At 35.5% G+C, this 15,218-nt stretch overlaps 1 protein-coding gene across 2 annotated transcripts in view; it reads right to left on the minus strand.

Annotated features, from left to right (window-relative positions):
• Positions 1 to 15,218, minus strand: part of CENPP (centromere protein P) — a 139,393-nt gene that overhangs the window by 122,582 nt on the left and 1,593 nt on the right. For both annotated transcript variants that reach the window (XM_084531497.1, XM_084531498.1), the window contains exons 2-6: positions 14,769 to 14,923; positions 13,823 to 13,977; positions 13,390 to 13,478; positions 10,147 to 10,235; positions 2,394 to 2,490 (exon numbers count right to left, since the gene is read on the minus strand). In XM_084531497.1, the coding sequence (XP_084387623.1) occupies positions 2,394 to 2,490; positions 10,147 to 10,235; positions 13,390 to 13,478; positions 13,823 to 13,977; positions 14,769 to 14,905 (567 nt within the window). In that variant the 5' untranslated portion in view covers positions 14,906 to 14,923. The remainder of the gene's footprint in view (positions 1 to 2,393; positions 2,491 to 10,146; positions 10,236 to 13,389; positions 13,479 to 13,822; positions 13,978 to 14,768; positions 14,924 to 15,218) is intronic.

Raw genomic sequence — 15,218 nt, forward strand, 5'->3', positions numbered from 1 at the left:
TTTTTTCCTGCAGTAGAAGACAGGAGTAGCAGCAGAAGGTAGTAAAGGTATACTGAACTCTTTTTTTTTGGTGTGTGAGAAGCATGCATATTGCAGACTAACCTGTTACAGTAAAAATTCACAACTGCTTAGGCTCAAAGGCAGGGAATATATAATGTAGAGCACAATTTGTTTACAACTGAACATCGTTCTATCCAAACTTACTTAAAGCTGCCCCTGCTCTCTAGAATAGCCTACTTATTGTCAAATATATATGACAAGCAGCTTTTTTGCTTAATCCAAGTTATTTGTACCACAATTATTCCATTTAACTGCAAAAACACACTACAAAACTGCTATTTTTGATGATCAACTTCATTTGCAAATTGCAATAGTCATTCATCTCACATCTCCATTACAACTGAATTATCCATTCACTTCTACTTTATTGCTTCCTTCTCAAGTATCAGAGCTAATAGAAAGGGGGGAAGAAATCCACCTTTCCTGCTTTTAATACGCTATGCTATGACAAAACTATTAGAAGCACTGCCTATTTCTACCTAATAGCCTGGGTAATTTTCTTTTCAATAACTAATTCATAATGCATATAAAACCCCCCAAAAAACCAGTCTTCTCTCCAGTACTGTTTCCAGTTAGCTGGATATATACTTGAAGTCTATCAAGCTGGTAGTAAGAAAAAAATCCAAAGTTTAATATTGTTATTGAAGTGCAAATATTTACAGGATAAGATTATTCATTTATTTTATGCAGATGTTAAAAGCCACTCCTAGCCACTTTCACTGAATTAAACACAGGATATTGTTACAAATGCATATATTACCCTTAGCATCTAGCTTTGAACACTTGGAACTGTCAGATTTGATCCACCATGCCTTTGTTAATTCTCTCATCTCAGAAAGCCTTCTACTTCTAAATGAAATTATTACTAATGCTGACATAAATAAGGCAGCCTAAGAATACCTTCATAGGACCATATTCAATCATATTCTCACAAGTTTGTCTGCTTTTCTCATCACTATCCTTGTCAATTAAAAAAGTAACTTTAGGACCAGTATTTGTAACATTGATGTAAACCAGTAGTATACAATATATGTATGGAGATACATTCACTTAAGACATAGATACATTCTATATGAAATACCACTATCCTTTACATTCAGAGACTGACCAAACCATTTTTAGAACTGCTTCCTTAAGACACACATGACAATTTAAAATACTATCTTCTATTTTTTAAATGTTTGTACTGAATTTTACAATGAGGAATATTTACATTGTCCCAGAAACCACAGTGGCTACTGTCACGAGGCTGATCTAAGAATTAGTGAAGCTGGCGAAAAAAAAACAAGAAAACAAACAAACAAACAAAAAAGCACACCATAAAACCATGAAGCCCTCTGTGCTCTCTCTACCTTGTCAGTCTCTATTTCACTATTGAATGATTAGTCTTTATAAAACAACCAGCAGGATTAGACAACATCAGTTTACACTCAGCTGAGGATAGGATTTTTTTTAAAACATCATCAGAACTGACCAAACAGATTAAAGAGAATGAAAAATGTTAATCCAGCACAGTACTCTGAAGAACCTAGAAGATTCAAAATATAGGAATCAAAGCAGGCCACACTTCATAATACAGCTAAAAAGCAATGAGGGTGCTGAGTTGAAGGACAGTAAATGCTTGAGCTAAATAAAACTGAGCTAAAAGAATAAATAAAAACAATTAAGTAGTTAAACATTGACCTGTAACACTAACCACTCAATCACAGAAGATGTTCTGTGTTTGCAAGACTGCTGTATTTTCACTTTGAAAAAGAGTTACTTACCTTAAAACCAGTACAAAGCTAACAAGCCAAGTAACATTAATTTAAAACTAAATTGAGATAGTATTTTCCACTTAAAAGGGAGGAGCAGTTTATTTGCTCTTCAAGTGAAATATTGCAGAACTGGAAGTGCTGTCACCCAAACACATGTCGTCACACTTTCAAAAGAGACAGATCCAGTCTTTAAGAATGCTTAAATGCCAAAGACCACAAATGTTATTTTCTTCTGGTTTCTTACCCACCTCCCCTTTTTTTTCCACACCCAAAATGAAATGCAATGGCAATAAACAACCATTTTACTCCTCCAGAAAGAAGACACTGATATTCTTATTTCCTTCTACATATGAGGACAGGAGCATTAGCATGGTAAAAAAACAACAAAAATACCAAGCATGGGCACTGTCCCTTGAATACAACACAAACATCCTCACCTAATATTCTCTGCTGAACACACAAAAGTAAGATTCACAGACTCTGCTGAAGAGCTAATTTCTTCTTCATTGCTCCATCTTGATGAACAACTTAAGAACCAAATGGAGAATTTATATAGAAAAGTTCAATAAACAGTACCTTGAAATGTAAGAATGTGCATCTACGATGTTCATACCACTCAGCATAAGATGAAAGGCTTCTAAAAAACAGCAGAAGATTTCTGTGTTTTTCAGTGCTGTAAAAGAAAAATATATTATTTATCCTAAACAGTACTAGTCAGAAGTATCAATTCTATAGCCTAAAATTTGCAATTTTACCTTTAAGAATTTGTGACTAGTATTGTTTGATTTTTTCAGAATTCACCAAAAAAAAAAAAAAAAAAAAAAAAAGACGGGCAGTATATGTACTTACTGAAAAAGAAAAAAAAAAAAAACAAAAAAAACCTACATGCTTTAAAATCCTCAAAAGATACAAAATTAGTCATGTATGTAATATGTGATAACTCAGTAAAGTAGTCCTCCTATAAAAATCTTAGTTTAACTTTATGCTTGTTCATCTAATACTCTATTTTCTGAATAAATTCCAAGGTATCGTATAGATAAACAGTAACCTGAAAAAATGGTAAGATTAACCAAATTACATTATTAGGTACTGAATGATCTTGTGATATTTGTTCTAATCAACTACATCTTTACATGATATTTATTATTGGCCTCTGCCTGCATGATATTCAGCTTTTCAAAATTAACCTTGAAATATGGAAAGCAAGAAAGTCTGCTCATTAGATGATGCATGGCAAATTTGATTTAGAAATAAGTGTTGATATACAGTTAAATCTTGAGTCATCTCCCATTAAGGAAAATAGTGATTTTCAATAATCAGTGCAGTAGGGCAGGATAAAGAAAATTGATGCAGATAAATCCATGACTGAGAAATGGACTGCAGAGATATTGGTGCCAGGCACTTTCTAAGCAGAGACTAATTAATCTGGATGGAGCAAGCTGATTCTGGCAGAACTCCCCTCAGCATTTCTGCAGTTTTGGACTCTTGCATGGTTTAACAGTTCATCTAATGAGCATGGATATACATGGATACAATGTGGCTTTATTCACTCAAATGATCCCATGCTTGCACTAAATTCTCTTGGAACCTGATGATCTACAAAGAACAGTGCAAAGACACCTTTGCTAGATGTTCAAATAGCCAGAATAGCAGTGCTTACAGTCTATATTATAAGACTAACAAATGCTGCTTTGGCAAGGTAATATTTCAATGGCAGCATGCCATTGCAAATAATTAGTTTTTCACCCATAAAGCCTCTGGAAAGAGGGAGATCAGCAGTAGTCATTTTACTTTCTGGCAAGTCTGAGGAATTTTCAATACAGGATACAAAGCATATGAGAATTAAAGAAAAGACCTTATTGCTTTGGCGTTGCCATTTTCAGAGTAATTTCAACAGCATCAAGTGCAAATGTTCACGTACAATGATTCCATGCTTAGTAAGAGTTTTTTCCATTTCTGCTGACCATAGCTACCAAACAGAAGCAGCTTTTCTACTTCAATGACTAGCACTGAAGTTATTTCCTTTTGTTATACCTTTACTGCATTTTTTGCATATAAGCAAAACGTTTTTGGTAGGACACCATTACACATTCCTTCTGTAACAGCCCAGAAAGACGGTGAAAAGAAATCAGTAATGCACAAAAACTTGCCTCAGAACAATCAGAATTAGAACCGACTGGATTAAGTTCTGAACACTTACGGTAGGTGCCATCACACAAGTAGAGAGTTTCTGCTTATAAGGAACCTGAACAGACCTTTTTACCCTCTTTATTGTTAACAAAGTGAAGGTGACCATTAGAGTTGAAAAGCTGTACACATGCTTTAATCAAAACAGAAAATATAATAATGCATCCACTTTACAGGGAATAATTGTACTAAAGACAAACCAGCGAAAATAGGTGGAGAGCTGGTTTGGGGAGAAGGTGAGGTGGAGGTGTTTGTCTCGGGATAAAAATCATTACTCTTCAAATTTCTAGTAACGTAAGGAAAGGGAAGGAAAAGGAAGGAACATAGGAAGACAGAAATTGCTGAATCACCAACCATCCATCCTGCATGGTCAGGGTGGTGGGAAGGAGGAGGGAACACTCAAAGAACGTGCAGTTTTGACTAAAGAATCCTGGCAAGAATGCAATATTCCCCCAAAGCTAACAAAAGCCGAGTGTCTGAACACCTGAAGCAAGAAGATTCTGTAATTGTAAGGATGAAAAGCTTCCCATCATCATTCATGTGAAGCCATGGTAGACAAAATAGAATATTAGTCATTGTCAAGACATACTTGTCAAGTGCTGCCTTGAAAATAAAGGTTTATTTCAGTTACCAGTATAGGATTTTACAAATCTTGTGTGGGAAAAATTTAGAAATACCTGACAGACACTTGAGAGTATTTCAGAAAGTTACAGAGAACTAAATGCAGGTAACAGATAGCTTATGTGTAGATTGTCTTCTAATACCTTTCTTGTTTGAGGTAAGCTATTCTTTTTGTTTTTCAGAATAGCTGAGAGCAGAAACCTGAAGCCCTTAGCAAAATGGTTGCAAACTGAATCATTTCAGCAATTCAGGGGAGAGCTTCACCTCAGATCCAGCTTTACTTAATATACAGGAACAGTAACGTGCTACACAAACACACTGGAAAAAATGTGATGTTCATTCAGACATTGAAAACGTAAAAGAAAAGCCAAACAAGTTTTATCCTAGCCTGGAAAGAACAACATCATTAAAAGGAAGTTACTAAAGTAGTCACAACTGCCAGCAAAACTAGGCCAAGACAAAAAAATGCTGGCAGTACAGGCAAAATTGAGTCCCTGGAAGGAAGTAGACACATACTGATTTACAATAGCCGACTAGCTATGTGTTCTGGACAGGGCTGTCTTTTTTTGAAAACCACAACTCATAATTATACATATAAAAATCTGTACACAGTATAGTAAAAATCTAGACTTAGTAATGACTGCCCACATCTCGCTGTCTAGTGAAGATGATGCTACACATAAAGCAATATGCCTTTTAAGACCGTGTACATGGAAAGAGGTGAAATAGAAGGTTGTAACCAGCTACGTACTCAATGTGTTTTTAAAAAGACAATTCTGATGGAATATCCACTTCTGTGTACTTTAAAGGAGGTCACAAACCTTGTGACATTATTTTAACATGGTGTTCTTTGTTTTTATTTTTCCTCTCAGATTCATCTTTCAGCAATATAGATGAACATTTTCAAGGCTAGGTCTTCTAGCAAAGAAAGATGGTTTGGGCTAACAAGTTCAAACAGACAGTTTCAAATGTGAAAAACAGCCTACAAAACATATAGGTATGTTCCTGAGAGGGATGGACTACAGCACATATTAAAGCTGTCACTAGCAAACAAATTGATGCAGAACAAAGCACAACTACATATATACATAGGACGTACATAGAAGCATTAAACATTTAAAGAGGCAAACAAAATGGTTAAGGTAACAAGAAGAAATTACAGTTTTGAAAGAAGCAAGGACTTCTGCTTCTCAGCTCCTGAGTTTGAAAGTCATTAGGCAACAAAAGGCCCTCTCCATTTATCATCTTCTGATAAACAATTTTCTACCAGTACTGTTAATCTCCAATTTAAGAATGAAAAACATAATATAACACGCCCACCTTTGTCGTGCAATCACAATGTTGAATGGTATGAGAAAATGATCATGCACAAAAGATTCTTGGATCAAACAGACCATATATCTGAGATGAAGGAGAACTAAGTAGTAAATTAGTTATGCACTGTTTCAAAATAGGCAGTTTATTTTATTTTTTTATTTTTTAAACGTGGGACATGATGTATGTATAGAACCAGTTATTCCTAAGTATATACTCGTCTTGGGTAAATTTAAGCAGCTCTGTATCTGTACAATAGAAATCTGGAGTTGGTACTTGCGGGGAGGAGGGGGGATCTGTGCTGGCATGAACAGATACAAGTAACATAAATGCTTTTTTTTACATTGTTAAGGGAGCCAGGAGTCTGCATATGGGCACCGTTTCAATTAGCTGTCTGATAGCTTTTAAACTACTCATAAACAAATAAACAAACCTGTGTCTAGAACAAGTTAACTCCTAAATTTGCCTTAATTCCTAATGCTGAAGCCAACTACCACATATTCTATAATACCAAGAACACTTTCAAAATAATATATAACAAGGTATTATGAGAGTGCATGTTAAAGTCTCTTTTTGGAAAGAATTAAGCAATACAAAATGTCACCAGATTTAAAAAATAATAATCCACTAGAAGCAGAAAACACTGATGTCCAAAGCCAACATCCATGTAACAGAAAAGTTATCCAAAAACAGCAAATAGCATTTTCAGGCTGAGATTTAGCTATGAATCAGGTTAAAATCACATGCCCTTCATCTGAACACCATTTCCCTTTTACTAAATAACATCAACAAAACACAAAAGTATACAAGAAGCTTAAATCTTATGACACTATTCAAAGCTCCATAAGTTATTTTAAGACAGGAAACCTATTTTAACTCGGAGCAGCATACAAGACATCTTGCATTAGGATATGAAACCAAGGAATGACTCTTACAGCTGTGGGAAGAATTCATGCTTCACCTCCCTTCCAAGAGACCTAGCCCATGCAGTGTTTAATGTAATGCAGACATTTCACAAATCCTTCACTCTGACTGATAAATTCTAATTAATAAAACAGTAGCTTTTAAATTGTCTGTATAAACTCCTCCTATTTAAGTAATCTATGCATTAGCTGATCTCCCATTACTTGTTGAGCTAGTTCAGTCAAAAAGAATAGGAAAAAAAACTGGGAACAGCATTTTTCATAGATGTTGTGGTCCTCAGCACTAATAAAAGCTTAACATAGGTGATAACTGGAGCAAAATTCAAAAACAGTGTTGTGATTCCATCTGCATATACCTTTTACTGTCACAGTATATTTAAGAAATGGCACACCTTTTAAAAAAAAGTATTACATATTCCAGCAGTAGCTGTTTGAAATTAAACTGTTGTATTTTGCTTGTTCTAAAAACATGTTGCTCAAGTGCTTTAGTATTCCTGTTTTCTTCCAAAGCATTTAAAAAGCAGCATGAGCTTGGGAATTACAATTGACCGCCAAGTTTTTAACTCCAGTGCTACTAAAGACCCTTTTCAATGATACATTATGAAAAATGTAACCAAAAAAAAAAAAAAAAAGAATACTGAAGATTTAAAGACAGTAAAAGAAGGAAACAAAGTGGTGGGGAGACTGAAAAAGAACAATACCAGATTCAGCTGGTCAAGAAATGGAAGAAGAGGGAGGGAAAGTGTGGGAATCCAGATTCTAAGAGCAACTAGGAGAGTGAAGAATAAAGGACTAGTTCGGAAAAGCCTGAAACTGGACATGAAAAAGAGGGGACTGGGAATTAGGGTAAGAAATCAGAACTAGCTAAAGAAGAGATTGAAAAAACAATAAAGGGAGATCGCATAATCAGAATAAGTCAGTCTAATGGTGCACTGCTGTCAAAACAGACATTGCCAACATCAACCACACTTTGGCCACATATTTTCTGCCTTAGATCAGTAATAAATACAGTTACTGTACGTTACATTTATACATTATTATGAATTACTTTTTTCAACCAAATGACTACTACATCAGTCTTATTTGCCTTATGGCTTCATGAATTTACACACTGGCATGAGAATAACAGTACATACAAATCAAAGCTAAAGAGAAAGCAGAACTGCTTTCTTTACTGATGGTCAAGTCTTAATTCATTCTATAGCATTCATGAAAACATATGTTTAATTATGAATACCAGCATGACATGGAAAAAGACCAGGGTAGTGAAGAGAGAGGGACAAAACATGAGTGCTCAAGCTAGGATGAAATCAAGTCTGCCACTGTTTCAACACATTAATTTTCAGTGTAACTGTCAAGTCCCAAGACAACTCTACTGTCAAAAAATATGCATAAAAAACAGAGTAATTTCCTCTTCTAAATCCTGCTACTTGAGAGCAGTCAGCTAATATTCTTAGTCATAACACTAGCTTTAGTAGACCTGCAAGTAAATTCCAGAGCTTCTTAACAAAAACTCAGCTGTCAGTACAGACTAATGAAGCCTAAGGTAACAAACATTTTTTCTTCCCTATCCATTTGCCTTCCCTTTCCCTTCTCAAGTCTGAAAAATAACATAAAACAGAAGTTGTCACTTAAAGAACACATCAAGTTTGCAGCTGACACCAAGCTGAGTGGTGCAGCTGTCTCTTCAGAGACAGGGAAGGGCTGCCATTCACAGGGACCCTCACAGGTTCGAGAGGTGGGTCTTTGCCAACCTCACAAAGTTCAACAAGGTCAAGTGAAAGTTCCTGTACCTGGGTCAGGGCAATTCCAAACACCAGGAAAGACTGGCTGACAAATGGATGGATAGCAACCACGCAGAGAAGGACTTAGGAATACTGGTAGATGAAAAGTTTGATGTGACCCAGCAATGAGTGCTTGCAGTCCAGAAAGCCAACCATACCCTGGACTGCAAAGGAAGTGTGATCAGCAAGTTGAAGGCAGTGATTCTCCCCCTCTGCTCTGCCCTTTTGAGACCCCACCTGCAGTACTGTGTTCAGCTCAGAGGTCCCCAACATAAGGCAGCCAGGGGCCTGTTGGAGCAAGTCCAGAGAAGGACTGTGAGGATGACCAGAGAGAGGGCTGGTACACCTCTCCTATGAAGACAGGCTAGAGACCTGGGGTTGTTCAGACTGGAAGAGAGAAGGCTGTACAGACACCTTACACCTGCCAGTTCCTAAGGGGTGCCTACAAGAAAGCTTGGGAGAGACTCTGTCAAGGAGCTCAGTGATAGGACAAGGGGTAACTAAAAGAGGGTAGATTTAGATTAGATATTTGGAAGAAATTCTTCACTCTGAGAGTGGTGAGGCCCTGGCCCAGGCTGCCCCGGGAAGCTGTGGCTGCCCCATCCCTGGCACTGCCCAAGGCCAGGCTGGATGGGGCTGGGGGCGACCTGGGCTGGGGGGAGGTGTCCCTGCCCATGGCGGGGGGTGTGGGGGTGGTGGTGGTGGATTTGGATGATTTTAAAGTTCTCTTCCAACTCAAACCATTCTATAATGATTCTATGAAATAATAGATTTGTTCCCAGCATAGTTTGCCAGCAAATTTCACAGTGGAATACTAGAGACAAATCATTTGATCATTATTCATCCTGCATACCAAAAGCTGACATCCTCCAGAAAATAGTCAAGAGTAGCATGCAGTAATGCGCTTGAGTTTTAGCATTTGTTTTTTTAAGCCATTGTGCAAATACGCTACTCCAAATTTTTAAACTATTTTCTACCTTTTTATTTTCTTACATAATATCAATGAAAAAATCCGGATATAAAGACGAGAAATGGGATATTGAGCAGAGAATTAGTAGCATGCAAGTACTGGAGAGGGGCTCTGTATTACACTTTAGCCATTCCTCATCCAAGTTTAGCTGTCATTGCACATCTGCAACACATATACACATCTGAGTAACAGATAACTTCATGATTACGTTAATGAAAATGCTCTGAGATTAGCTTGTTGCATCTTTATCTGAACCAAACAATTACAAACAGCTAAAACATATTACAACCCAGAACCTGCTTCCGTTTAACATGAATTCCTATCAGCCCTTTCAGACCTTAAAAATGATGTTCATTTCATCTTCTCTCTAGAAGGATACAGAGTAGGGATTAGAAGTGTTCAGGTTGGGCTAACAGTACATTACCAAGCAAAGAAACTGACTGCAAGCAATTTTCATGAAGATTTGGTATTGCCTTTAGTATCAGATACCCCATACAGTAAGTCTCCTTAAAGAAAAAAGTCCACCTTACCTGGACACAAACTTGCTTAAGTCTGAATATTCTTCAGATTCCATTCTAATGTTGAAATCAGTAATAACAGCAGACACATTCTCTTTGTTCTGGATTGGAGAAAGAATGAGATATTTTAGAATTTTCTCTACCAAGAAAAAAAATGTATTTATATATAAAATATACAAAAAGATATGCAAATGCTTCTAAACACAAAAATAGTCAAAACAACATTTTTTAAAATACATCCCATTTCTGTGATTTTTTTATTTCAACAATATCAGTACCATGCAGACAGCAAGGCTTTTAGAATAACTCAACTACTCAACACAGAGAACATACATGTATAAAAGAAGACTTATTTATAAGAGGTTTATCTACTTCCTTCCATGTCATTTCCATTTCTTTAAGGTTCTTCATATTTTCCAGCACAACACCTTCCTAGCTGTCACATAAACCAGAAAACTCAAGTATAATGTTTTATCTAGGAAACATATTAATGCTATCCTAAATTAATAAAACAAACAAACAAAACTTAGGGATAAATACATTATAATAAAATTAAAATGTTTCCAAATTAAAATACCTAACAGCATATAAAAAACATTCAGAAAAGAAGATCATATAGTAATGAAGCCAAAATAATTATTTTTTTCCTCCACATTCTTGAACACGGAGGTAAATGTTAGATAACAGCGAATGGAAAGGCTTAAAATAATGGCTTGAAGACCATAGCAAATATTTCACTTAATCCTGGAGACTGTATTTTTTCTTATTCCCAGTCACTACAAAGGAATGGCAACAGAGGAAACTAAATGGACAAGCTGAAGGCAAACGCAAACATACCACAGCAATCCCTAGTGCAGGTTGGACAGAAGTACTGCTAACACTGCCATCAGTAAAGATGGAAAAAGCAAGCCAAGACACTACAAAGTTTAATGTTTTGAGCAAGTAACTTCAGGAAAAAAAAAAAATTTAGAGCAAAAGGTTCAACGTATGCATGGAGCTGTAGAGAAGCTAGTAGCAGCTGTAAGCTAATGTGTTACCCTGTAAGAGGACTGGTTTTCCAGGAAATGGGTTATTAACATATGCCAAGATGCCATCTAGGGGTCAAATAAAAAGATTTAATTGTAAAGTTCTTGAGAAGAACGCAACTCTTGAATGATTCCTTTCTCAATAGTTTTAGACTTGTTTGAGCAGATTTTCAAGCTAATTGTACATGTCCTGTAATACCCAACAGCAGTTGGAGTGGAAATAATAAATGCTTTTACATTAAACTGCTTTCTTCCTCCACATTCTGACCTTCATAAGCATCTATTTCTGCATAAGACTGTACAAATAAGCCTGCACTCCAAGCTGGCAAAACACTAGCCAGCTTTGAGATATAAGCTATATGCTGGTCTGACGCTGCACCAAAACCAAAGTAACAGATAAGATGCAGAATATGTCAGGCGGTGAGTGACCAATACTCCATTAATGATCAACTTCAATCACTGAAAGCTAGCCACAGTGAACTCAACTCAGATCTGTCTGTTCCTCTGTAAAACTGTAGCCTGGAATAAAGTGTTAAGTGTCATTCATACTAAAAGCTATCTATAAATAAAATTAGAGATAATTACCTCTAATTTGTTACTGTATACCAATTGGCTTAATTTAAGATGCTATGGAGCTAACTATGGCAACTTTACTAGATTAAACAGATCAAGCTGATTAGTGTGAATAAAAATGGTTTTTTGTTGCATACCAACATATTTGTTGTCTACTGAGCATTTCCCAAAAAGCTGTTTTCTTTTATTTCTCAGAATGGGTAAAACTAGCTGCAACTTTACATTATCTTGCCCATGCTGATCTCAGTACAGGTTACTTTAAATGCAACTGTAAATGCGGTATATTAGAATAGACATGCATACTTCTGTTTTAATATGCAAGAAACCTGAGGCACCAAAAAAAAAAAAAAAAGTTTCCAGGCCTTATTAGTCTTGTCTGAAGACACACTGTATTGTATTTTAAACTGTAAGCTGCAGGTGCTATGTATTTTTATTAAAGAAATCAGGCCATGCATAAAAAAACAAAACGAAATTATGTATTTTTTTTTTCAAAGGAAGGTTTGATTTTTAATACGCACACACACAGTTTTCTACATATCACCTGCTCTCAAAGAAACAAACTGCTTACTTGAGTGCTGGGGTTACAAGATTTAGGCGTTAGATAGGTAAGTATTGCCATCTAGTGGTACAACAGATTTAAGCACTGTGAATGCACTCCTAAATCGACCAGGTATCTGTTCATCTGCACTCAGTTAACATAAATTTTGGAAAAAATTAAAGTAGCAGCATACAGGTGAGAAACAAATAGAAATCTAATGAAGTCCCACAATTGATGCAGACTCTCTCCATGCTCAAAGCTAAATGCAGTTTTACACAAACAAATGGTAACATTTTTTCAACGGGCACGCAAGATCCATGTGATGTGTGGACTTAAGAGGTAGCAGAATAACTTCATTCAACTGACCTCTTGCAGTTTCAAATTACACAACCCACATGTGAGTATCTAAATACTCATTTCCTAAATTCACAAGGGCTTTTCTTAAATTTAGGAAGGACAATTTACATAGCAAAGCAATTGTTAACACTATCTGGTCTAAGCATTCTATTTAACAGGTACCTTTAAAGTTGAGCCATAAATCAAGTTTTCTTGAGAAGAAAATCTCCTGATTATTACAAATTGGAGTAGAAGCTGATTTCTATCATTTATCATTTTGAATTCTGTGCTAAAAGGTTCTGACTACAGCTTCCTTGCAGAAAATCAGTAATCATTAGTGTAATTTCCATTCAATCCCTGTGATGTAATAGCTATTCACACTAGCAAAGAGAGTAAGAACATAACCAGAGTAAAAAATTATTTGTTCAGATTTATATTGTTTTAGCTTTTCCTCAGTTCCCTTAAGAGAGGGGGGGGGGGTTGAATTTTCCATGCTCCAGTTCAAGATAAAAGACTACACAAGAGTTTGATAAGAATTTCATGACTGGATGCAGAACCTGGCCTTCAAAACTATATTGCCTGCATGCACATGGAATCCAAAAGTTGGGTCCACCTGTTATAGAGTGAAAACTATTCACTGAGGCTTAAATTAAGGAGGCGCAGGCAATCATAACGACAAAATACCAGTTGAAGCTTTCAGGTGAAAAAGTAGCTATAGACATTTATCCATCTGAAGTTTTGTTTGTTGGCTTTTTTTTTTTTTAAACATACATTGGTCATTACCTGTGTTTCAAGAAGCTGAAATTCCAATTGAAAAGGCAAAGAGTGGCAATTCCCTGACAATCTGTGCTTCTGCACTGTTCTGTTTTCATCTGTTATAAAAAACAAAGTTAACAAGATACCATAATCCCATACAACTATTGCATTTCTTCCATTAGTCATACTTAAAGTACCAACTGTTACTGTCAATCATACAGATTATGAAATCAAGTTAAATATGTTAAGAAAACAAAACTAATTTCATAGTAGTATTTCACTTTCCCACTATGCAAAATACAGTATTTGCTCAGAAACTTTTATATCAATTAAGGTGATTTTTTTGAAATACATTAATTTTCTTCTGCTACCATTTAAAGTGGAATTAAAATATCTGTGGATGCATGATCTTAAACAGCATGCTCAGTATAGCACTAGTAACAGGCACAAAAATGCTTACTTTTTTCCAGTGTTTTCTTGGAATGACTTGTGAAGTGAATACCAGTAAACTTCATTAAAAATGACATCTCTCTCTCTAGGCTTTCAAGCTGAGCTTTCAGGTCTGATGGACATTCTCCCTTAGATTCTCCCTGAAATTCTTTTTGGAATAATTTTCTAGAATTAAAGAAAAAAATAAAAGGGTAAAAGATCCAGAGTTAAGAACATGTTTTATTAAATCAGTACAGCAATACTGTTAAATAAAAAACATTTGTAATTTGTTCTGATGATTTTCAGACCAAGATCAGCTAGCAGCGAGTCAAATTTCAGTTAGATCATATTACAGTAACAATAAGCAATTCTAACCTACAGACCTCACATTCACTGCCAAGTAAACACAGTCTTTCTTATAAACTGTGATATATCATCTACTTGGAGGGACATACAATCAGAGTGAGTTGTGATGCCTTTAGTAACCTAAATGGCATAGTTTATCTATGGAGTATACATGTACAGTATTTAACTGATATTCTATAGCAAATATGCCCTGCTATTTGGCATATAGCTAGTCCCATCTGTACACGCCACTGTTATTTTTATTTATTTATTTTTAATATCAACATGCAACTGAGCTGTTTTGTTCTTTATAATGAAACACATGGCCTTTGTGGTCAACAGCTTTGTGGGGCCCACACCACAGCATATTCATTACTATGCTCTGACCCACAATGATTGCCTTTTACAAAATAAATAAAAATCAGATGGAAATAAAAAAATGATAAAATATTTACTTATTATTTTTAATGTTTTATTTTTAATGTGACCCATGTCCTAAACGAGATCTACTTTACAATAGCACTGTAAAAATAACGTAAGGGAAGTCCTAGTATCATAACATACAGGCAAAAGCTTTACCCAAGACTTTTGACAAAAAAATGTTATTATTCCAACATGTGAAAACAACGTACATTGATGTTAGTATCTCTTCATCAGAATAAAAGGTGGATTCCTGTTTTAGGTCGTCATACTTCTCAGCCAACAGTTTAATCTCTTCTTCTAGCAGCTGAATTTCATCTTCATAAACTTTATAAACATTGTTTTCCATTTCTCAGAATCAAAGTGACTAGGTAAAACAAAATAAGTGTATCTCTTAGGCCTCCCCACAGAATTGATCAATATTCAAAATCAGTTATTTTTTTCCAAAGAATTAATTTACACATGAAAATATAACATTAGGCAATTAATTCTCCCACCACAAAATGAGAATTCAATTACATCCTATGTCTTCTGAAAACTAAAGAATTGATGCATATGTTTTTTAAAATATCCTGGATAGATTTGACAAATACAATAATGTACACCACAGTAAAGAATCCTATAGAATTAAACAATCCTGTTTGCTACAGAAGATTAAACTG

This window comes from Aythya ferina (assembly GCF_964211825.1).
Source record: "Aythya ferina genome assembly, chromosome: 10".
In the NCBI taxonomy this organism is placed as follows: Eukaryota; Metazoa; Chordata; class Aves; order Anseriformes; family Anatidae; genus Aythya; species Aythya ferina.